We start from the raw sequence: 25035 nt of genomic DNA on the forward strand, positions 1-25035 counted from the left end.
TGGAGACACATTCAAATTATGTCTAGTCTCGTACAGTAAAACAGGGGCGGCAATGCCACCGATGTGAGAACTCCCGGATCGTGCCGTATGGCTCACAGGCATGCGTTGCAGGGACCAGTCGGACACGAGTAACGTGAGGAGTAGAAGCTGTTCGTAAGCCTTGGGTGAATTATATGAACTCAAAATTAAGATTTTAGTGCTTTTACTGCACCTGGCATTGAAAATGACTATCTGAATCTGACTCTATACCTGAAGCAGGTGTTTACACTCCAAGTCCTCCACAGACGATGTCGGTATTTGTGTAAAGCGTCGACTTGAACTGAACCGATTCAATTTCGCCCACTTTGATTTGAGGTCATCACACACACACACACACACGTATGGAAAAGCATCCATAAAAAAATTAATATACCTCCTCTTGAAATAGTATCAAAATTGCATATTGTAAGTGACAGTAAATTATATAAATAAGCAGAACACTAACATTGTCATTGCAGCAGTGAAAGAGTTTTATTTGAACTGAAGAGCTATACACTAGTACCTTATCTTAATGGAATTTTTGATTCGCAATAAAAAAGAAGTATGTCTGAAACCACCACCTCCATCACCCTGATGCAAGAGAATGAGTTAACACTCAGTTTACACACGTCCACCATGTATTCCCGCATATCTCATCTTCCTCGGTCATGCCTGTCCCATAATTTAGCGGTATCATCACCAACGGACAGAAACGGGCAGTAACGGAACCTAAAGAAAATTAATTTATCAGGATTATTTCTATGTTTTAGAAATACGTATTTGCTGCACATGTAGGTTAATTAGATGCGGGTTAGAATGAATGCTGGTTTCGGCACAGCCTCGAGCGCCAGCAGAAGAGGACCTAATGAGGTGGTCGTTATTGCTGCCGTGTCTCCCACACTTTACTCACGGGGAGAATGGATGTAAACTGCTTGGAAACCCAGAAGCCTTTATTAGATATTATTGGCACACATACAGCAGAGTACAGTAGCCTTCTTATAGCTTCCTTCAGGGATCAGGAGACATCAGATATATAATGTACATACAGGTGAGAGTTCAGAGTCCATCAGCACTGGACACTATGGGGACCGGATGTTTTTTTTTTGGAGGGGGTGTTGGGGAGCCCAGGCCAGGACTACAATCACATTGATGGTACCAATGACAACTTAAAAGGCAAATCCCCCAGGAAGTATCCAGCCTCCAACACAAAAATAATCACAGGAGTGCTAGTATAGCCACTGGGGAGGGGGTTAGGATGGAGGGAGAGAAAGTATGACTGGAAAAGCAAAAAAGTATCGGTTTGTCCCCCATTCGGTTGGGACATCCTTTTGATTAGGGGGTCCACTCCTATTCCCACCCCACCCAGACCCCTTAAGGTCCCTGACCCTCCAGTCCAGCACAGCCAATCACAGACAGTGCAGTGCAGAAACCAGCCAATCCAGGGGATCCAGTGTGCTACAGAGATGATGGGGGTCACCAACAGTGTCTCTGGCTCCTTTCATCCATCCCTCCCTCCCCCATTTTCCACTCCTTTTTCTCAGTATACTGTGTAACAGAAGCATGTCATAGCAGTGCTAGCTGCTTAATGTTAAATTACATGACAAGTACACGTTCTCTTTCAGGGGTCTGAACATCTCGGGCACAACAGCCTAACACTACTGGGGTTCAGGGAAGGGGCAGGTATACACAGCCATCACAGGGAAAATGTCCCGTTTCTCTAATTTTATAAGCTTGGTGCTAATTCTCATTGAGTACAAAATGGCAAACATGGCGGCCATCTTTGAACAGAAGTTCCAGGACTTTTCTCTGGTTCAATGCTTAGGATGCAGAAAGTCACTCAGTCTTCCCCCGTGTATTAGTCACACAGCCCCCAACAATGGTCTGCGTGTCTGACTCTTCAGGGGGCAGCGAGACAACGTTTCCCAGAATCCTCGGCGGCTATAGGTCAATGCCCTTGACGAAGGAGGTCTCCAGGGTAATGGGGAAGTCGTGGAGCGTGTGCAGGACGTTGATGAGCGTGCTCACTGTGGCTCGGTCGCGAAGGAGGGCGTTCTCCCTGTACATGGACTCGGTGAATGGGGACTCCGCCAACAGGGGGAGCCAGTGAGGCAACAGCCGGTCTCTGTAAACACAGCAGGGCAAGAGGGCAAAGGTCAGATGCCTATTCATTTCACATCATATGCAGGACCATCTGGGACAGTTTGGAATCTCCAGTTTATAAAACGAATCAGTCGCCTTCCAAGTTGTAGTTTCCAGCAGTAAATAGCATGCAGTGAGGTGTGTGTGATATGTGTAGATATATGTGTGATAAATGTGTAATAGAGGTACAGGTGCATTTACTCACCTGGCTCCCAAGCAAACCAGCAGCTGGAACTTTCCATCCTTCCCGATGTTCCTGGGCGTGGCGTTGATGGCGCTAACGTAGCGGAAAAAGGTTTCGCAGGTGAGCCCCAGGGGTTTGGGGGCCTCCTGCAGGTCACCCATTTGATCAGCTGAGTCCAGGTATGCCATGGCCTTCTCTGTCGGGGTGGAAAGGGATACATGGGCACACAGAACCTAGAGCCCTGCACTTCCCCAAAATCAAAGGGTGATATGCTAATGCTCCTACTAGCTGGAAGGAGACCTATTAGCTGAGAAGGAGGGAGGATAGCATGTGCCGCTGGCTGTTTCCGCTTTATTCACTGTTTTTTAAATAAGCTTTCTTTTTAAAATGTGTTTTATTATCATTTGTGTTCTTGCAATTATGGAAATTTAAAATGCAGTTTGCCACAGGAGAGAGACCTGCTAAAACGTTTTCAGAACATAGGGATTCCAAGGTACTGGAATCCCTATGGTTTGTGGTTCGTTTTATACAACAGTGATACAACGTTTGATACAACAGTTTTTATTTCTCCACTAGAGGGAGCCAGTTGAAATGAAATACTGTAAGTGCGAGACACTCAAATGCTATTCAGACACAAAAACGTAATGGAGACACAAAGCTAACTTCTGTTCTATCTACACAAATCGTCACAAGCCTGCCTGTTTAATACATCATAACTCAGAACCATGACCATCACTGTCACATTTAAAGTGCCACATTAAAGTAGAAAACAGTCAATAATCATTCTGAACTACCATCCAAACGACTATTTTTTAAGTACAATATTTTTGTTTTTATTCCTGAATGTAAATTATTTTGGTTTAACAGCTGACAGCTGTTTTGACACACCTTTTCATTTTTAGTACAATATATAAGTGGGGTTTGTTTTTTTTATTTTGCCCATATTCACTACCAGTTAGGAAGGCCAGAATGTATTTATACACCAAGGTCAGCCTGCTCTATCAATTTGGGACAGTGCAGACAAGCACACCCTGTCCTCTGAAACAGGAGATGTCAGCTGCCTCTTTTTCACTCAGTACTCCAGTTAAACTCGCATAAACACTTGCATAGAGTCAGAGGAAGATGCATATGCAGCTAGTGCAGGCAGAGTGTGGGAGTCCGACTGACCAGCAGGAGTCACTGCTGCGCAATGACACAGTGATGTCTCACCACAAGTGCCATTTATTATTATTATTATTATTATTATTATTATTATTATTATTGTTATTATTGTTATTATGGACTACTCACCCACAAAGTCCCATATGAAGGCATTCTTTTGGAACAGACGAGTGGATCTGAAGCCATGGTGGAAGAACTGCTCCAGTGCACACACCAGGCCATTCTCTCCGCAAAGAAGGACCGTCAGACTGCCCCTCTGCAGGGTGGGGCACACAGCGTAAGAGACAGTATTAATATCACATACAATATAATGGCTATTTAAATATTTACCCCACCATATTCAATGCCTGCTATTCTGAGTGCACAGTGCTTTCCAATCAATCTCTGCCCTGATTGTCACATGACCACAATGCTTTTACCATGTAAAATACATTATGCACCTATAACAAGAAGTAATGTATTTACGCAGAGAACTCTGTAAATGCAGTAGTTGGTTAGCATGCTCATATATGGAATTACAAACACACACACACACCTCTTTCTCAGACTTCTGGAAGTGTGTGATGATGCTATTCACTGCCTTCTCGATTGCCTCCTGGATCTGAGCAACGTTTGGCTCTGTGAAGAAGCGGAAGGTGTTAAAGTGAGGTGGTAATCACTAAATAACCCAAAAATACATTCTGAAACACAGGCATAAACCTGAATCTTGGGAGTGACAGGTGTGGTGTGATTTAGTGAGAGGTGGAGCCAGGTTTAGTGTGATTTGATGACAGGTACAGGTAGTGAGAGGTGCAGCCAGGTGTGGTGTGGTTTGGTGAGATGTAGTCATGTGTGGTGTAGTTTGTTGTGAGGTACAGCCCGGTGTGGTGTAGTTTGGTGTGATGTAGTCATGTGTGGTGTAGTTTGGTGTGAGGTACAGTCCGGTGTGGTGTAGTTTGGTGTGAGGTACAGCCCGGTGTGGTGTAGTTTGGTGTGTGGTACAGCCCGGTGTGGTGTGGTTTGTTGTGAGGTGCAGCCCGGTGTGGTATAGTTTGGTGTGAGGTACAGCCGGGTGTGGTGTTGTTTGGTGTGAGGTACAGCCCGGTGTGGTGTAGTTTGGTGTAAGGTGCAGCCCGGTGTGGTGTGGTTTGGTGTGAGGTACAGCCCGGTGTGGTGTAGTTTGTGTAAGGTGCAGCCCGGTGTGGTGTGGTTTGGTGTGAGGTACAGCCCGGTGTGGTGTAGTTTGGTGTGAGGTGCAGCCCGGTGTGGTGTGGTTTGGTGTGAGGTGCAGCCCGGTGTGGTGTAGTTTGGTGCCAGGCTTACTATTGGCTCGGCTGGTTAGCGCGGCGATGCCGATGTGCTGGGTCTGGGAAGGTGAGCGTTGAAGGGGCGGAGTCCGGCATGGCTTCCCCGCCTCTTCCTCTCCACATGGTGCGACCAGTTCACCAATCAGAATCCGCTCCAGGCTGCCATCATCCACACCCTTACCCAACCAGCGACCACAGGGGAATCTTGGTGGGGGGTGGAGGGAGGAGGCAGTTAATTTCTTTACATGTGGTTTTCAGGTGTCTGACTATGAAGCTGGCCGTATGTGTGTAACCACTCTTACCACCTTACCTCTTACCTGTTTGTATGTCCTCTACAGGACTCTTACCTGTATGTATATCTATTGGTCTCTTACCTGACTGTGTGCATCTGCAGTTCTCTTACCTGTATGTGTGTCCTGTAATCTCGTTCCGCACCATCACACAGTCCACCAGCCACTTGGTCAGCAGCCCAGAGTTATCATGTCCCAGCTGCACTGTACTGAGCTGGCCCAGGTTCTGGCACTGAAACACAGAGGAGAAATGCATGTGTGTGGGTGTGTGTGAGACTATTTTTATTCGAATAGTTCATATGATGACCGTGGTACATAAATCAACCACGGGAACATTCTGTGAAGAGAGCAAGATGGAAATCTGGCCTATTAGCACAGGATGCCATCACAATGTCCTCAAAATGTTCTCTCAACATCTTCATCTGTGTAACTTTGCAGTGATGTTAAAACATTGGTAAGACATTATATTCTGTGATGTGCTAGCTGGGGCTTCACTCACCTCAAAGTTCATCTCCAGAACATTCTTGGGGGTCTGCATGACGCCCGAGTCGCCCAGCTCACCCGAAACACACACCCAGGGGTTGGATGTGGTCATGGAATTACTCAGCTTCTTAATGGGAATGATGACTGCCCGGTACGGAATCACTACAGGGACAAAACAGACCAGCAGAGAGCTAAACACCAGCAGCCCAGCAATGTTGAACAATAAGAGCTTGTCAGTGTTAAACACTAACAGCCCATCAGTGTTAAACACTAACAGACCATTAGTGTTAAACACTAACAGACCATCAGTGTTAACCACTATACATCACCGTCCAGCAACCAGGCAGCCTCTCTACTTCCTGAGAGCATATGCATTACATTGCACTACAGGCATTTGGCAGACACTCTTATCCAGAGAAACTTGCATAGTTTTAATATAGAAAATATGCTGATAATGTGTGATGTTGATAAGCTGACGGTGTGGTTGGATAGCACCACTCCCTACCACTGTGGGAGGTAGCATTAGCACGCTCTCTTGCTAGTTTCAGAGACCAGAGGCTTTTTGAAGCTGATTTAGTTTTTTTTTTCTGTAGCGGGTAAGTGAGGAAATTTTCTGGCATCATTTCAATGCAACTACACACTGAATAATTCAGCCTGATATTTTTAATCTGTCATAAGGTGACTGCTGCACCATTTTTTATTAACGATAAACCTGCAATTTATCACATATATCACCTGGTCTATCTTAATTAGCATCTCAAAGGGAAATATCAAACAAACAAGCACTTAATGTCATGTTAATATCCAGGAACATAATTAAAGGAGTCAAAGTGATGCCTACCACTTCTAATCTTTTTTTGGACTAGTCTTTTTGCCTCATTTACATCAGCTGTACTCAGCAATGCCTGCTCAGCAGAAACCTGAGGTCTGCTCATGTTTGACAGGTGAAACATAGCTGTGGTTGTGCCTGACAAGTGTGGTTGTGGTTGTGTCTGACAGGAGTGGTTGTGGTTGTGTCTGACAGGAGTGGTTGTGGTCGTGTCTGTCAGGTGTGTTTGTGGTTGTGTCTTGATGGGTGTGGCTGCGGTCAGCCTGCAGACTCACTGATGGCGGTGAAGGCGCTGGTGAAGCAGAAGTAGTCAACGGCATTGAGAGAGAGCAGGTGGAACAGGAACTGCTCCTTTTCTTCTTCACACCGCAGGAATGCATATCGTTTATACAACTTCCTGCAGGATGACAAACGTTATAGTACACACACACACACATGCACTTGGACACGCGCACACATGCACACACGCATGTACATGCATGTGCACACACACACACACACAAATACAGTAGACATAAGTGTATGTGTTGTGTGCATGCATGTGTATATGTGTGTGTGTGTGTGTGTGTGTGCATGTACATGTGTGTGTGCGTGCCTGTGAGTGCGTGTGTTCTCTTACTTGGTTAATTCCTGGTCGCTCAGCAGCTGTTTTAGGTGCTGTGACAGCAGCTTCTTCTCCAGTGACAAACGGATCCAGGCCCGGGTTCGACCCACCTCCGTCCTTATCTCAGTCATGCTCTGTATGTGTCTGAGAGAGACAAAGAGTCGCATGTCGAGCTGCACTACGATGGATGGGTCTGCGTGTGGAATGTCCTCTGTTATAGGAGCAGAGGGTCTGGGGCCGGTCACAAGGGCAGAGAAGAGTGACCTCTCTGCACCAATCAGCGGCGGCATGCAAAATGACCACCTGCCCCAGGTGCGGGCAGAAGCTACTGATTGGCCGCAGTGAGGACGGTAAACGGAGATTGCTGAGTGAGTAGCAGGACAGAGGGCAAACTTGGCTCTGAGCTACAGGGGGAATTCCTCAGAGAAGCCATTAATCACAGAGCTGATCCATTGCAGCAGTAAGCAGGCTACAGCTGGGTGACCACGGCAACGGGGGACCAGAGCAGGATATCCTGGGTGCCAGCTCACCCTGCCAACAACCTCATTTATTTAAACATTTATGTTTCTCAGCTTAGCTGACGCATTACCCAGAGAGATTTTACACAGCTTAACTGCACCCAGCTACACAGCTGCATGAACGCGGAACCTGCTACAAATGAAGCTCAAGGTCTCGTCTGAGATTTAAAGAGCAGTTTCCCAACTCCTACACTATGCTGCCATCTCATTGGTCCTCTTCATCACACAGTGGCCATTCACAGCACGACTCCTGCCATCCCTAGAGGTAAGAAGGGGAGTGGTCATGTACCTCATATCCTGTGTCAGAGACACGCCCAAGGGTGGCATGGCCCCGCCCCACTCAGACTTCAGTCTGTCTGGTGACACTGCAGGAGGGAGAGCAGGAAAAGACACATCTCAGTTGGCCTCAGGCATGCTGACAAACTGCAAGAAACGGACTTTAAAACGATGAAACAACTTAAAAGCTCACCTGGTGATGTGGCCTGCAGCTCCAGATTCTCCTCTCTCTTCTGGTAGAGGAGCAAGTGTGACCAGAGGGCAGACTTTCCCTGAACAGGAGAAATATCATAACACACATGCTCCAGTGTCTGCCTTTGCACAAGATAGAAACCTACACACAACAATGCTGCACTTAAACACATATCTGCATCTGGAGGGAAGAAACAGACACAGGAAGCAGGAAATGGTGGAAGTGGACGTTATTGCAGGTGCATTACAGCTACAAGCATGTATTACCAGTTTGAACTGCAGCTGCAGGTATATTTGCCTGTTTGAGCCATAGCTTGGTTTACCTATTTGAGCTGAAGCTGTGTTCACCTGTTTGAACTGCAGGTGTGTTTACCTGTTTGAGCCGCAGGTGTGTTTACCGGTTTGAGCCGCAGCTGTGTTTACCTGTTTGAGCTTCAGCTGTGTTTACCTGTTTGAACCGCAGGTGTGTTTACCTGTTTGAACCACAGCTGTGTTTACCTGTTTGAGCCGCAGCTGTGTTTACCGGTTTGAGCTTCAGCTGTGTTTACCTGTTTGAGCTGCAGCTATGTTTACCTGTTTGAACCGCAGGTGTGTTTATCTGTTTGAGCCGCAGCTGTGTTTACCAGTTTGAGATTCAGCTGTGTTTACCTGTTTGTGGTCCAGCTGTAATTATCTGTTTGAGGTTCAGCTGTGTTTACCTGCTTCAGATTCAGCTGCGTTTACCTGTTTGAACTGCAGCTGTGTTTACCTGTTTGAGCTTCAGCTGTGTTTACCTGTTTGAGCCGCAGCTGTGTTTACCTGTTTGAGCCGCAGCTGTGTTTACCTGTTTGAGCCGCAGCTGTGTTTACCTGTTTGAACTGCAGGCCGTGGCTCCAGATGCGCTCCAGAAGGTCACAGAGGTTGGCGATCAGTGTATCCTCCTCCACACCTGTCAGACTGACCTCCCCGTGGCCCAGTTCCACCAGCTTGCTCTCCATCTTCTCCACCAGCATGCGCTTAGTCTAGAACAGGAACAGCACCACCTCTTACCACCTGTACCCACCTATCACCACCTTTGCCCACCAGTCACTACCCACCTGTCTCCACCTGTCTCTACAACCTCATTATCATTCATTGTTATTTACCTGATTCTGATTTGTAAGCTGCTTAATTTTTATGAACATTGTTGAAGACACTGAGGCATTACCTGCGTTCTGTGCACAGAGCTGATATGGGGTCTATATTCTAAAGAGGCTGTACTCTAAATGTGCACTACCTTCTGTGCATCAGTAAGGATTTTTTGGGTCCAGGCTGTTTTTGCGGTGTTAGGTCCTGGCTATCTTTGGGGTGCTGTGTTGGGTCCGGGTTGTTTTTGGGGTGCTGTGTTAGGTCCTGGCTGTTTTTGGGGTGCGGTGTTGGGTCCTGGCTCTCTGTGGCGTGATGTGTTGTGTACTGGCTGTCTGTGGCGTGGTGTGTTGGGTCCTGGCTTCTGGGATACCTCACCTTCATGCGACACTCCTTCAGAAGCCCCTCCACAAATTTGCAGTTGGTCTGGGTGAGCAGGGCGGGGGACATGTCGGATAACCTGGGCTGCCACTGGTGCTTCCCCTGGCTCCGGGCTTCCTGCATGTACTTCTATTGGAGGAGCCCCAAGAGAGACAGACATTAACCCCGCCCATAACATCAGGTCACACCCCCTGCACGTACTTCAATTGGAGCTACCTACAGCCACATCTCACAAGCTGATATCTGAATGCGTGTGAGAGCACGTCAGATCCATTTTTATACAGTTAATTCAAGAAATTAATTGAAAGCCTCTTACCAAACTGAATAATGTTCAAATAACATTATTTTTATACTGAATTGAGATGAATTTCAGGAGCCTCTGTGGGCTTTTTTCTCAGTCCTGATTCAGGACACGGTGTGTGCATTTATGGAGGGGGGGGGGGCAGGTGAGAGTGAGAATTAAATTTTAGCTCTGTTTCCCTGGCATTGAGCTGAGCATTCCAATTTGGTTCATCTTCAAGTGCAGTACAGAACTGTGGCTGTTCAGTACTGTAATACAGCCCCAGAATCTCTCTTGTATTTAAGAAACAGAGAGGATGGAACACAGCAGCTGAGTATCTGATGAGCATATAGAAGGGTTGGCATTTGAAGGTAAAGTGTATAACCTGGGGTCTGGGAAGTAAATGCGGGGGCGTTGGATAGTTTTTTAGGGAAGAGGAGGAGGTGCCGGCGTGTGGGGAGCGAGTAGGACGAGTGGGGGAGGAGGGGGAGGGGTACCTCTTTGACACCGTTTTCGGGTCCCAGGTGCTCGGTGTGCTGTCTGTGACTGTCCATCCGGCGCTGGGCTGCAGCTGAACGACCTGACCACCTGCTGAGTCACACACACACACACACACACACACAAACACGCACGCATGCACACGCACACACATAGACACACACATACCTGTGAGGATGCACAGTTTATCACTTCCTATTGACAGGGGGTGGGGCAGACACAGATACTCACTAGTTGCTCCTATTGGATGTGGGGTAAGGCAGACAGAGGTGTTTACTTGCTATTGGCTGTGGGGTGAGGCAGACACAGATACTAACTTGCTATTGGCTATGGGGTGAGGCAGACACAGATACTCACTTGCTGTTGGCTGGGCCGGTGGCCAGGACATCAGCCTGCAGGTTGGGGAAGAAGCCTTGATCGTATTTGCCCTGTCCGATCTTCATGTCCAGCAGGTGGGGGTGGATGGCCGTGTGGTCGATCTTCAGGAGCCTCTGCTCTATGGCCTGGGCTGGAGTGGGGTGGGTCACAGCACTACATCATCACCACAACACGCGGAACTGCGTCGTAAACTGTGTCACTGCTGCCTGCAGTCACTCCCTATGAGAGCCTGTGTATGTTGAGTGTGTGCAGGTATGACCACCTGTCACAGGTGCAGAACCCTTTGCACAAGAAACACACAGTTAGAACTGCATCACAGCAGTAGCTCAAACTCTATGTTCAGTCTGAATACCCTGTGTAAGTAACTGCAGATGCTCTACAAATCGACCAGACTGTCAGCTCTATATTCTTTATACTGAGAATTCCGTCTGTGTTGAATTGCTGAATTCATGCCTGTGTTCTGATTTGCTGGCATGTTATGAATATTCACGAAGGGGCATGGCTGAAGGGTGGCTACCCACCTGACTCCCGGATGGTGGAGCACCTTTGGTAGTGGGAAGACTGCAGATTTGGTGCACGGGCGTTGCAGAGGCGGAACTTCTCCACACGAGCGTCAAATACACTCAGCAGCGGATCCTTCTCCTCCCAATGGGACACGATCTTATTTTCGATGAGGGTGGCGAACATGTGCGTCTCAATGAAGCGGGACAGGAAGGGCAAGTAGGGCTCAGGCTGGTCCCACAGGAAGGAGGTCTAAAGCACAACCAAAGAAAAAAACACACAGATTCATCTCTGTAACACAACCCATGAATAAAGCATCGCTACAGGGTCATGTCTGTAACACAATCCATGAATAAAGCTGCTGTAAAGAATCACTTTTGCACTGTTTATGACATGTTTATCTCTGCAGGATCTTCTTTCTTCTCAGAGAAAAAAAGATTTTGCCTGGAAAACCTCCAGACAAAGAATCGGCAACCCCAGTGTGTACAAAAAAGAAGGCATTGACCAATGCACTCACTGCAGGCATGTCCCTGTGTGTGTGTGTGTGTGTGTGTGTCCAGTCTCACCTTGTCAAAGTTCTGCATCTGATCTCGGTTGGCCATCCAGGACTCCAGGTCGTGGGCGCTCGGGATGACGAAGGCTTCGTAGTTGGCGAACACGGCGACGAACTGGCTGGCAAACACTTCCCTCAACTGCACATTGAGCCTGGTGTCCAGTAGCTCCTGCTCCTGACCGGGGGCGTGGCCATCCCGGCCAGCCCGCCCCACCGTCTCCACGGCGACGCCGGTGCGGAGGGCCAGGGCCTGCAGCCTCTCCAGGGCCGCCAGGGCCTCGCTGCCCAGGTTCCCGTTCCGCCCGTCCTCCAGCAGCTCCTGCAGGGCCTGGCTCTTCAGGCGAGCGGGGGCGGGGCTGGGGGAGGGGCTGCCGGCCACGCCCCCCTCCGCAGACACCCCGAAACTCCGCAGCACCTCGGTCAGCTCCTGGATTAATTCCGTCTTGTTGGGGAATTGTGGGAAATCCTCGGGGAGCTCGACGCAGCGGTTGTCCAGGTCCACAAAACACAGGTTGGCCTGAAGCGGAACAAACCGAAATCATCAGCGAACCGCTGTTGTTCTTTTACGGCTTTAAATTTAATGAGAAAAGGGAAACTCGCAGAGATAGCAACTTAACATTTTAAAACAGGACGCCTAAGGCTAGCAGGAGCGGAGCTGAAATAACGAGCAGACGTTGCTGCTCTTTCCGAAGGCTGCTTTGTGCTTCCCCGCTAGCAAGGAGCAGCAGGGGACCGGCATTGGCTGGGCTGGCTGAGCGTCGCTGCTGATTGCGAACGAGTGATCTCACGCAGGCACTTCGCTAAAGTGGGCAAAATGAAGTGCGAAGAGCGTTTCTGATATTTATAAAACTCTGCCGTGTGTTAGAACCCTGCATGCAGACTGGAGACCAAAGATATTTAATGAGCTGTACTGCACTGGGCTACTAAGTGTCGCAGTACTGAATGAGAAGAGAAGTTTTTTTTGCTGATAAAATGACCATTTTTTCCTCTCTTGTCTATCATGCCCCCCCCCCCCTCTCTTAATTATAAACACACTACATTATTAATTAATATAGTTTTATGGAGCATAGTTCTAAGAAGAGGAAATATCAGTTTTATTGTTGCAGACCTCATGGAAGGTAGATATGGTATACATTAATTCTGTAGATGGTGAAAAATTCATTCGTATGGAATATTGTGCAGCCAAGCTATAGAAGAGTAAATATTCAACACTGAGAATCATATCCGCACACTCCTGGAAAATGTACAGGCTAATAGAATAGAAAAAAGATTTTGTCAGCCTGCCATCTTGGGGTCAGGCTATTTCACCCCCCTTTCAGCCACTAGAGCACAAATCATGATGAGATTTGGCTGAAATTGCGGTCACTCTGGAGCCTGACAGTCTGTCAGCCTCCCGCATTCTGAGCCTGATGGAGTGTGTGGCATAAGATGTATGAGCTTGGTTCCGCACACACAGCCTGTGTGTGTGAGTGTGTGTGCATGTGTGTGTGTGTGTGTGTGTGTACATGTGAGCTAGATCCACCTGATTTGAGCTCCACACAAGCATACATCTGGATAGAAGTAACAAGACATAATAGTACCTTTCATATTCAAAATTTCTTTTTTATTTTGGAAAAAAAAAACTCAACCATGTAATGTTGCAACCTGCAATGTTTTTATGCAACTCTCCGATTAATTCAGCCGCAGGCCAGCCATACTTCAAAGAGTTATTTTGGAAATTATAATTCAGCACAAGTGCTCGAGGGTGGGTAAAAAAAAAAAATCAGCTGGAAAATTGGATTTGGAGGGAAGAGGCTCTTGGGAAACCGTACCCCCACACCGGCGCCCGAGAGAAACTCGGGTGGATAATTAACATTTGTGCGAAACTGTGGCGGATTAAGGGTTTCCTGTGGGCGGATGTTTCAGGAGCTTGTTAGAATTCCGGGGCTTGTTAGAATCTTATCTCCTCTGTGCACGGGAGAGGCGTGTACAGAGGCATCATTCGGAAGCGTGTTTCTCCCGACTGAAGTCTGTTTCATTGCGTTTTTTTTTTCTTTCTCTGAGAGCGCTAAGAAAAGGCGGGAGGACGAGGCCCGCGTTTAATGCCGCTGTTCATCTCAGAGTGAGCAGGGCAGGATTTGCCGAAACGCAACAGTACAGGAGCGAAGCGGGAACGCAGGGAGCGCATTTAAATTCAACTGAAAGCGTCCCCGTCGAACGGTCCGGGCCTGTTCGAATTCAGTAACTGAGTTTGGGTAAAGATTTTTCCGAATGGACTGTTAAGGTGGAATTGACCCAGCCCACGGAGTCCCGTTTCTCAGACACGAAGAGAGAGCGAGAGACGGAGACCGCGCCGAGCTCGGGTTCGAGCTGCGGGTTTCCTGGTTCGGTACCTCCTGGGGCAGCTGCAGCTTGGACCGGTCGGCCCCCTCGGTGCCCGGCAGGCCCATGAGGTAGGGGACGGGCGCGTCCAGGAAGTGGCGCAGCGAGGCGGGCAGGATGGGCACGTACGCGTGCTGCCACTGGAAGGGGAACAGCAGCGAGGTGATCGCCTCGGCAACCGTCACCAAGCACTGGTAATCTGCAAGAGAGAGACAGTCTTTAGAAACAAATATGTATAACTCATACATACATCTATATAACTCACACGTATTGTACATGTATGACTCGTATATACGTACATGACTCATATATACATGCATATGACTCATATACATATAACTCATATAGACAGGTACATAAACAACTCCTACATGCGTATGTCTCATTTATGCATACATATAACTCAAAGACACATATACATAAGTCATATATATATAGTACATACATATGACTCATGAGACTCATGTGAAGGGACGGCCAGAACGACTGTGACGTGTTTGGACGCCCCGCTCCACCTCCTCAAACCGCACAGGAAGCGTCATCGTCTGACTCACCCGCGCAAAATCTGGGGACCGCGGCGTCAAAAAAAGCAAGCGGCCCGACACAGCATGTGACGCTCGTCTCTGCGCGCTCCCAGACTGAGAGCGTCAGCTGAGCGCGCCTCTCGAACACGACTGGGAGTTTCACGTCCGCAGAAAAAGGCGGTGAATCCGCCTTCTATCAGCGTCTCTCTAAATCTCTCAGTCTCCAGCTAGCAGTCGCTGTGTCTCTGTGTAAAAGTCAGCACCGGCTGGATCCTGTTAAACTGAAGATATGAGAAGCGCCCTGTGGGCAGGAGGCGGGCGGCGGCCTGGACTGAGCTCTGACGGACGCAGGAAAGCGGTCTGCACTGATAGAGGCAAGCCGTGGGGTTATGATTAAACCTGTGATGCAAGATGGCAGGTCAAGGTTGTCCTGTCAGCACTTCTTTCATTAAGACGCTTAGTTAAACTGTGGATCGGGCCAGCAGGAAGGGCAGAGCTTGGGGGGGGGGGGGTTGAGATGTGGAGCGCGGGGTAGCACCCATAACACCACCGTCCTTCCACATTTACAAGAAAGAAACCCCTGCACTCACACCTGCATTTAGAATGTACTTCACACAACCCTTGACAGACAGTCACCGAGAGGTCAGAGCCTGTATTCATAAATTCTCAGACTGAGTGCACTGATCCATATCCTAACGCTATCCTTATCCATCACCAGTAAAACTGATCCTAGGTCAGTGCTGTTACTCAGAGGCGACATGAAAACAGGCCCAGAAGTTCGGTTTCAGCCCACTGAGTCAGAGATGGTGTCCAGGTGACCGGTGTACAGGAGAAAGTGTGACACCTCATCTGCAGGTGGAGCATTCAGGTAGATCACATCACATGATGGGGGTATGAACAGCATGTGGACAGCATAGACACGCCCTTCTCTGCCCATGACTGAACAAGCTCACACATACTCTCTCTCATGCTCTCCCTCACTGAACCCACTCTCTCTCTGTCTCTCTCCACCTCTCTCCCTCACTCCCTCTTTCTCTCCGTCACTCTCTCTGACTGAGACACGCAGCAGTAAAAATATACATTATCTATTAATATAACAGATGGATATAGCGCGCTTTCTCTACCCCTTTCCCTTTCACATTCTCCCTCTCCCTCATTCCTTCTCTCTGACACAATTTGGCAGGGATAATATACATTATCTATTAAACATAACAGATGGATGTAGCTCTCCCTCCCTCCTTCCCTGATAGACTTGCTGCAGTCTTCTCTCCTCTCCAGGTTCTATACACAACCATTACACAATCTTTACACACCCTTTACCCAACCTTTACACACCTTTTGCACGCCCTTTATATTTGCAGCCTCCCCATGGCTCAGAGGAAAGCACTTCCCTGTTTCATTACCATCAAAGCTCAGAATTCTGTTTCGTGTAAAATGGCTGAGGTGTCAGGAGAGGCAATTTGCATTAATTAAGGCGGGGAAAATTAATTGGGGCTGCGGAAAACACTGGAGCCGTTTGCACCATACGAACATAAAAGAGACAGAGGAGAGAAAAAAGGGGGATGGGAGAGAGAGAGAGAATAACAAGTAAGAAATTTGGAAGAAACCCGGTCGGGATGGGAGCCACAACACCGAATTTGGTTTTAACAAGAAAACCTGCTGATGCTACAGTCTGCTGCGTTGACGATGCACTAGCTCTGTTTATCAGTCTGTTGCCACCCATGTTTACTTGTAGTTGCGCTACACAGTTCATAAAGTTTACGGTTCAAACGAGGACTGATGCTAAGGAGAGTGAAGAGAAAAGAACATTTTAAATATTCGTTCCTGCGGGACTTCTCAGCCTAACTGACTTCTCGCTCACTGTGTTCTGATCTGTTTTCACGGCCTCAGAAGAGATAAGCTGGAACAAAGCCAGCCTCCTGAAACCTCTGCCATCTCCATACCCCAGGCTTAATTAGCCAGTGTGCTGTGATTAGAATTGAGACAATCTAACTACACATCTGTGAACTAGTTCAGTCCGCTGGAGTTTGGCCCATTTCTGCAAACTAGGCTTTAATCAAAGCCACTGCAAACAACTGCCTGCGATACAAAATGGGAGGACAGCAAAGATCGATTTTATTACAAAAATGATCCAAATTAATCTATCGGGGAGCAGCACCGTTTAGTGTGAGGGCATTTAAGTTAATTGGCAAAGACACTTCAGCCTATTTTAATTGAATCTCAGGGAAATCCTTTACATCTCATTTTGAAAATGGACAGAATGGAATTATAACAAGCACTTTAGTCAGTCTGGACAAACAGATAGCGGCCAGTTTCTCAGCTTCGCACAGAGTGATGACTAATACAGCACTGTGACTAAAACACTGCGTATAAAGAAACTGTGACTAACACAGTGTATGTAATACAGTGCAGCTAAAATACTGTCACTAAAACACTGGCAAACACACTGTGACTGAAACATTGCAACAAAAACAATGACTAAATCTCTGTGTGTACAACACTGTGACTGAAACACCGCAACTAAAACACTGCATCTAGAACACAGCAGCTAAAACACTGTGACTAAATCACTGCATGTAAAACACTGTGACTGAAACACTGACTGCAGAAGGGGTAAACATGATCCTTCAAATGCACATTTTCACAAGTAAAAATGCAGAGATTTGTAATTCAGATGCTCTACCTCTGCCCATTTTTAATTGGCTGTCAAGTGTTTGCCATGGAGACAAGACCTTATCCCACCAGAGTAGAGCCTGTGCGGTAGTAAAGACATTCCCAACCAAGCTTTTAACTCAAAATTCTGTACAACTCAAGCAAAGCGAAACACTAAATGCTCTTTAAAAAAGGGAAATCTGCGTAGTTCTAAAACGGTAATCGACAGTCCCAATGAAAAATGTTCAAACGCAAATCAATATATTTCACTTTAATAAGAAAATTGAATTATTCTGATTTATGAGCTTCACATGGTCTGGTTAATAAAACATGGTTCTTCATTTGGGGGAAGCAGAGGCCCCATTAATAATGCCCATAATAATTACTCATGGGGAGTGCGTGACTGCTGTCTCTGGTATTTTCTCTCATAAAAATCAAGCCTGTTAATCAACACAGAAAATCCATCCTCGACTTCTTGCATATACTGTTGCTAATGTGAGCAAACCACTGGAACACAGTGTATAATTTTTAGAGAGGGGTCATTTTATTCCCTTAAATGTGTCCAAAAGCACAGAACGTCCATCGATTATCTATGCCCACTTATTCTAGTCAGGGTCGCGGGCGGTGGTGAAGCCTATCCCAGCGTGCACTGGGCAAGAGGCAGGAATACACCCTGGACAGGTTGCCAATTTATTGCAGGGCACACACACTATCCACTCACCATTCACTCACACACTCATACCTATGGGCAATTAAGAGTCTCCAATTAGTCTACCTGCATGTCTTTGGACTGCGGGAGGAAACCAAAGTACCCGAAGGAAGCACAGAACCTTTTTTGATAGAAAAAATTATCAAATCAAAGTTATCTGTGTGTCTGCCTTTGAAAAAAAAGTTCTTCAAGGAACTCAGAAAGAACACTGATGCCCAGGTGTTGCCTAGCCTTATCACCATGGTAACCCTTTCCCCTACCTTGTGAGTAGAGCAGGATCTGCGTCTCCAGGAGCGCGCAGGTGAACACCTGGACCAGGTTCTCCACGCCCAGCAGCTGGAAGGCCACGCGCAGGGGGAAGTCGGCCAACGGGAGCTCCCCGGTGCCCGGGCGCTGGCAGACGATCGGCTCGTAGACGCCGTGGAACTTGAGCGATCGGCCCGGCGCCGGCAGCGGCACCTCGTACAGCAGGTTGTGCACGTAGCTCTCCAGCGGCAGCGGCGGCGGGAGAGGCCCGGCGACGGCCTGGTGCAGCTGGGACAGGAAGCCGCGGCAGGCGTGCAGGAAGGGGAGGGGCGTGACCAGGCAGAGCGCCTTGGAGACGTACAGCGGGTCGCGCGCCGCGTCGTACGAGCCCCCGCAGGGGGGCGGGGCCTCGGCCGGGGGGGCGTCGGCCTCGTCCAGGCTGCCGGTTAGGGAGTCCATGCTGGAGGAGGACGAGGAGGAGGAGGAGGAGGAGGAGGAGGCGAGCTCCGCCCGGTGCATCTGCTGCAGCGATCGCATGGCGGAGCGGATGGCGGGGCTCCTCACCTGCTCGTAAAAGGTGAGCGTGAAGCCGTAGGCGCGCGAGCCGTCCTCCTGCGCAAGGAGGAAGGAGTGGAACTGCGGCTCCAGAGAGTCCGTCTGCGTACGGAAAGAGAGACCTCCCGGCATGCACAGCTGGAGAGAGAGAGAGAGACAGAGAGAGAGAGAGAGAGAGAGAGAGAAAAAGAGAGAAAGAGAGAAAGAGAGAGAGAGAAAGAGAGAGAAAGGGAGGGAGGGAGAGAGAGAAGCAGAGTATGTTAATTACTATAAAAGTGAATTGCTTAGGTAATACTGTAATATGCAACTGTTCAAACTGAATTTAATTTAGAGGGAGGTTAGTCAGAGAAGTCTCACTGTATGTAACTGGATCAGATCAGTAATGATTCATTTGGACAAAAACATATTTCATCTCCGGTCAAATGGAGCATTAATCTCTCATGCCTGCAGGGGATGGAGAGTCCAAGGAGAGATTGAATTTCAAGTATACACACACACACACACACAGGCACATCCACATACACACACACGCACACAGGCACACACATATGCACACACATACAGACATCTCTCTCTCTCTCTCACTTGGTTTCTCTCATGCAGAACTCAGCTCGCTCTCCTGTGGTTAAACAGCAGAGTAGTTTTCACACGTAATTTCTCTCTGACAAACACCAATGACTCAGAGGAATTGAAACAGCCATTAAAGAGCTGCGATAATTATAATTATATTTGTCACTGATTTGAAAGCCTTTCATATGGAGCAAGAGACAAATATTATTTCATATTTCATTAAGATGATGAGAGCGCAGCATTACATTCATCACTCCGTGTCAGAACTAATGTGAGAATTTCATAAGGATGAAGTGCGGTGCAGTTTGAGCAGAGACCTGGCATCCAAGCCCTGCTGAGGATAACACTAACACAAGCACACCCAGGCCCTGCTGAGAATGACACTAACACAAGCACACCCATGCCCTGCTGAGAATAACACAAACACCAGCACACCCATGCCCTGCTGAAGATGACACAAATACCAGCACACCCAGGCCCTACTGAGGATAACACAAACACCAGCACACCCATACCCTTGTGAGGATAACAAACACGAGCACACCCATGCCCTTGCCTGTGATGGGGAGTGATTAGATGACTATGGGTGGACCATCATGGACGGTCCTGTAAAGTATAAAGATACCACCATGGTATGGCATCATGGTCTTCATTTACCCTGTTTAATAAATTAGCTTCAATTGGAAATTTCAATTGATTTTAAAATGGTCGATACTCACAGTTTAAAATCCCCACACCCCTGCAGCCCGCCCCTCGCTCACTCACCATGCTAACGGCCTCCTTGTTGAAGGGGTAGCGCTCCACGTTCTCAGGGAAACGTGCCAGGATTTTGGACCTGAAGCTGCGCTTGAGTGGGCTCTGCTCAAAGTGCTGCCCTGGAGGGAGGGAGGGAGGGAGAGAGAGAGAGAGAGGGAGAGAGAGAGAGAGAGAGAGAGAGAGAGAGAGAGAGAGAGAGAGAGAGAGAGAGTGAGAGAGAGAGACAGAGAGAGAGAGAGAGAGAGAGAGAGAGAGAGAGAGAAAAGGAGAGGAATGACATGCTTATCTGGACCCAAAAACAAAAACACGGCAACTATAGACCCCCCTCAACATCGAACAAGAGAACCATAGCCCTGTCACAAAATACACACTAAATTCAACAGGTGAATCAATCTCTGCCGCAGAGCCCCCAAATTAAGCAGAAACCCTGTCCCACTAACACACAGCTGATGGCAACCACAGGTGGGGTCCTACAGTGGGAGGAGGAATTATGTAAGAGCATTCAAATTCAGCACTATTATACATATAGAGCTATTACACATATAGAGCAGATCAAGGTAAATGTTATCACTGGTAACACTTGGGAATACTGGTGGGGAAAATATTATTGAGGGCTGCTAATTGATAATCAATAACACCTCATTAGGTACTGTACATGCACAGGTTGAGCACATATATTTGAAACAGGCTTATAATGGTATTATAAATAGGTGGCATCAGCAAGTCAGCTGTGCAACAAGGAAAAACATAGGCCACATTTAAAATTCTGCAACTTACAGCATTGCATTGAACACACCCTGGCAACCTTACTCTAACGGAATGAAACACAATCTGGCAACCTCACCCCATCTGCATTAAACACAATCTGGCAACCTCTGCAAGGGATGAACCAGATCCTGTAACTACCATGAGTGCAAGAAACCAAGCAAGGAAGATGATAGAGGGGATGAACGGGAAAGAGCTACCACCTAAACTGTAAACACACACACACAGTTGAATCTAGCTCACATGCATACACAGCTGGGCACACACACACGCAAACTCACGCGACTACACACACACGCACACACACGTGCAGTTGCAAGTAATTATGAGCCGAGACAGCAGACAGCACAGACTGACTCCTCTCATTATGTTGTGATGTGACGGCCATTCTGGACGGATCTAACAAGCCTGCACAGATGGTGGCACAAGCAGCAGATTCCAGAGCTTAAATGCCATCCGGTCTGAGAATGGGGAAAAGGCCGACAACAACATGAAATACAGGACCAATAACACTGTTTAATTATGCTTATCCTATTAAAGAATCCTGTGAAAGAATCTATTGCCATGCATGGCAAATTGTGGTCACTCACTCACTCACTCACTCACTCACAGACGACCTGCGGGACGCATGCGCAGGTGGTGCTTCATTTAGTAGGTCGCATGCGCAGGTGCATTTCCCAAAATCACCACTTCGAACGGCACAAGATTTTTAAGCACAGCTTTATCGCCTAACGTTATTTTCTCTAACCCTAATATGTTAGCGTTTCGCCTACTTTAGTTAGCCTACTTAGCGCGTACCACCAATACAGATGTGTGGACACACGGAGGACAACGAATAACGTTACAGAGGTCAGGACAAGCCATAGCTAGGTAGCTATATAGTTAGCCAAGTTTTACTCATGACACTTTGTACAGGTGCGCTGTGGGTCTGCACGGTTTTGTGCTTGTTTTCATATTTCTGCGGTCATGGCATTGCCACAGACACTGGAACTGGAGTCAGGAATGAACCAGCCCCAGGCCTCAGTCTGTCTGATTCACAGATGTTACTGTGAAGCGTGGCCACTGGTCGAATTGATTAATGGTGAATAACACCATGGGACCGGCAGGAAGCCGAATCAATCACAGACAGCCTTATGGATCGCAGAGCACTTTATCTAAAAGTTAGATTTCCACAGTTTTAACCCAGTACCAGCTCTTACAAATCCATCCAATCTAGAGGTATAATACGGGGGAGCACGGCAGTCTGCCCACACTGATTGGCTGGAAAATGGGTGGAGTTTCACCAGGTCAATCATGTGGGAACTCACAGGAGATTGGCTGGGCAAACACCCATAAAGCTCCACCAACAAAATAAATTACATTGAAATACAGTAGACTGACAGAACAATTTAAACTTTACACATTAATAAATTAATAAAGAATTACGATGGAATAGCATTAATTTTATATCTATGGGTTATGGATTTTGAAACTGTGATTTCTTTCTGTCTGCATATTAATTACAAATTTGTGCCACAATGTAAGCACCGGGTTACTAATGTGAACATATTGAAGCGATGGAATCTCTCTCTGCTTTAATACTGCAGTGGGAACCATGGGGGAGTTTGGGGAGCGGTTAAAATTGCTGAGATGATAAATTCTCACCAAGAGGGCAATTAAGAATACCCTACTCCACTCCTCCCAGGAGAACACCATCTCCGCAGTGATGTTCTTTATTTCCATTATTATTATTAACCTTAATAACACCAACACTCACGCTGCCGATTTCTGATTCATTTACCACCCATCGGAACCACTGGAGAGAAACTGTGCTGCCAACGAACAGCCGACCGGCAGCTGCTGACTGGGAGAGACTGGGCGATCGGCCCAAACACAGGAAATACAGGATCATGAAAAACGCCGTTTCAGGCTGATCGTATTCCACACCGCCCATAGATCACTGCCAGCTCAGTTTCCACCGATAAGGAAGATTCACCACAAGAGGGAACACTGAACCCCCCCGAGGGACAGCAAGTGACCCCTGAGCGACCCTGCCACTGCACCCACAAGGTTGCAGCACACAGCAGCATGCAGGAAGGATTATGGGATTGCTGATGCAGGGGAGCCCAGAGAAGCAGGCAATGTAAATGATCACAGAGTGTTTGGGGATCACAGGACAAAGGCTGCAGTTACAGATAAGGAGACACAGCACAGACTGGTTTATTATAAATGATATGTGAATACTGTATCCCAATACTCCATATTCCATAAATATACACTCAGCACAGTGACACGTGACTCTAACAGACCTGCAGTGGGCAGGCAGGTCTTTTGAGAACTGTTGAGGTTCAATAGGATTCACAATACATCAGAGTCAACATACAGCTTACAGTGCGAGCTCATTATGCAGCTTACAGTGCGGGGTCATTAACAGATCACATGCAAGTGTCAGCATCGCTGAGGTAATCTCACCCCAAAGGGCTCTTAAACAAGCCGCTACTGTCCCAGAGCCCCCAGCGCAACCCAAACTGCCAGCCAAAGAGGAGGAGGGGGGCGGGGGAGGGGGAGGAGGGGGCGGTAAATGAGTGGGGAGGAGCCAGCAGTCCCTGGTACAGGGGCCCAGAGACAAACTGTGCTCCACCAGCCTTCGGAAGACAAACACAGGGAGAGCGCAGGTTCAGCTCTTCATTTCACGGACGAACGCTTCTCCTCATCCCTCTCTTAATGGCTCCGCTGTTTTTGGCTGAAAGTCAGGGCGAGATAAAAATGAGGAGCTTAATTTAAAGGCTCTTATCGGCAGATAAACCGCGGTCTGCCATAAAAAGAGGCTTTCTGAGTGGAAGAGGGCTTAGAAACCCTTCTGACTGCACAGTGGGGCACAGGACCGAATTTGGAAGTACAGAAGCACTTCCTGGTTCGAGTGCACAGTTAAAGTGTTTCGCACTGAGAGGGTTTATCAATGCAAAGGGGGTGTCTGTCACAAACACACAAACCAATCATATCAAAGCGGTGTGTATTTATTTGTGCAGCATATTTCACAGAACATTATTGACAATGTTCTGCAGAGGAAAAATTCCTCAGAAATTCCTCTCACGTGCTCAAATCACCAGGGACACAGACAATGGCCTTGTTGAGAAGTGACACAAAACAATCTGAAGTGAGAGAGAGAGAGTGAGAGAGAGAGACAGAGAGAGGGAGGCTCATTGTTCACACGGATGCTTTGGTACGGTTAGCGCTAGCCCAGATCAGGGATTATTTCCCACACAGTGATGCTTTTGTGGTTCTCTCAGGAGCAGCGGCGCTCAAGCTAAGCCTCCAGTCAACACGAGGCCTCTCCTCCATTAGAAGAATCCTGTCAACTGAACGAACATTAGGGGGGGGGAGGGGGAGGGCGGGACCTCCTTTCAGCCAATCAAATACCGCCGGCCGGCTGTGAACAGTGAAGCACAACAGCAACAATAGTAGGTTGTGAAGAGCCAGTCTCTGCTCAATGTGTGGTCTGTAGAGCCAGACTTTGCTGTATGTGCGGTCTGTAGAGATAGTCTTTTCTGTATGCGCGGTCTACTGTAGGCGTCCGATATCCCTGCTCCAAAGAGCTTTGGTCTACAGCAGGGGTTTGGGTCTGCTTTAAAGGAGAGTTTCCGCTCCTGTTATGAATTTGAAGAAGAGGTGGGAGTGGGAGTGGAAGAGGGGGGGGGGGGGGGGGGGGTGGCTGTTAATTAAAGCCTGACACGCAGGCCGACAAACGAACAATATTTCATCCCTTAACCCTCGACCCTCAGAGTCCATTTGCACTTAGCAGCCATTTGTTCTCATTTCCTCTCATTTTTTCCCAGTCTAAAAAATGAAAGAAAGATTCTGATTCAGTAATCAGGATTCCCCCGCCCGTCTCTGACAGAGCTGCTGCGTCTCTATCAATGACGCACATCTCACACAAGTTTCCACGGTTACAGGGTCCTCCTCTGACACAGTGCACTGCACACCGCGATGAGACAAAGCGATCCCCCTCTGTCACATCAGCCCTCAGCAGCTATTGTTGTAGGATTTATGCGGGATGATCTCAGCTCAATCTCTCCCTCTGCTGAGGCCGTTTGCACAGGCTGTGCGCAGCTGCGTCGGGAATAACGACGAGTCCCTTCGTTCCGGAAAACGCAAAAATTTAACGCGCTTATCTGCTGACGAACATCTGCTGAGAAACATCAGTGGTTCCCTTCAGGAAACATTCGAATCAATGCACCGTGAA

General features: G+C 47.9%; 1 protein-coding gene across 2 annotated transcripts in view; it reads right to left on the reverse strand.

Annotated features, from left to right (window-relative positions):
* Positions 1–491: 491 nt before the first annotated feature.
* LOC118231054 (DENN domain-containing protein 5B-like) overlaps positions 492–25035 on the reverse strand; it is a 33095-nt gene continuing 8551 nt past the window's right edge. Inside the window, exons 2-21 of one of the 2 annotated variants that reach the window (XM_035424491.1) lie at positions 20058–20167; positions 18182–18860; positions 14048–14235; positions 11689–12192; positions 11143–11374; positions 10601–10751; positions 10243–10333; positions 9463–9594; positions 8829–8981; positions 7982–8060; positions 7802–7877; positions 7010–7138; positions 6666–6787; positions 5578–5723; positions 5192–5310; positions 4805–4992; positions 4038–4120; positions 3632–3758; positions 2363–2537; positions 492–2140 (exon numbers count right to left, since the gene is read on the reverse strand). In XM_035424491.1, the coding sequence (XP_035280382.1) occupies positions 1957–2140; positions 2363–2537; positions 3632–3758; positions 4038–4120; positions 4805–4992; positions 5192–5310; positions 5578–5723; positions 6666–6787; positions 7010–7138; positions 7802–7877; positions 7982–8060; positions 8829–8981; positions 9463–9594; positions 10243–10333; positions 10601–10751; positions 11143–11374; positions 11689–12192; positions 14048–14235; positions 18182–18860; positions 20058–20167 (3668 nt within the window). In that variant the 3' untranslated portion in view covers positions 492–1956. Of the gene's footprint in view, positions 2141–2362; positions 2538–3631; positions 3759–4037; positions 4121–4804; positions 4993–5191; positions 5311–5577; positions 5724–6665; positions 6788–7009; positions 7139–7801; positions 7878–7981; positions 8061–8828; positions 8982–9462; positions 9595–10242; positions 10337–10600; positions 10752–11142; positions 11375–11688; positions 12193–14047; positions 14236–18181; positions 18861–20057; positions 20168–25035 lie in introns of both variants that reach the window. The other variant, XM_035424490.1, reaches the window with a different exon arrangement.

The sequence above is a fragment of the Anguilla anguilla genome, chromosome 7, assembly GCF_013347855.1.
Source record: "Anguilla anguilla isolate fAngAng1 chromosome 7, fAngAng1.pri, whole genome shotgun sequence".
NCBI classification, from domain to species: domain Eukaryota; kingdom Metazoa; phylum Chordata; class Actinopteri; order Anguilliformes; family Anguillidae; genus Anguilla; species Anguilla anguilla.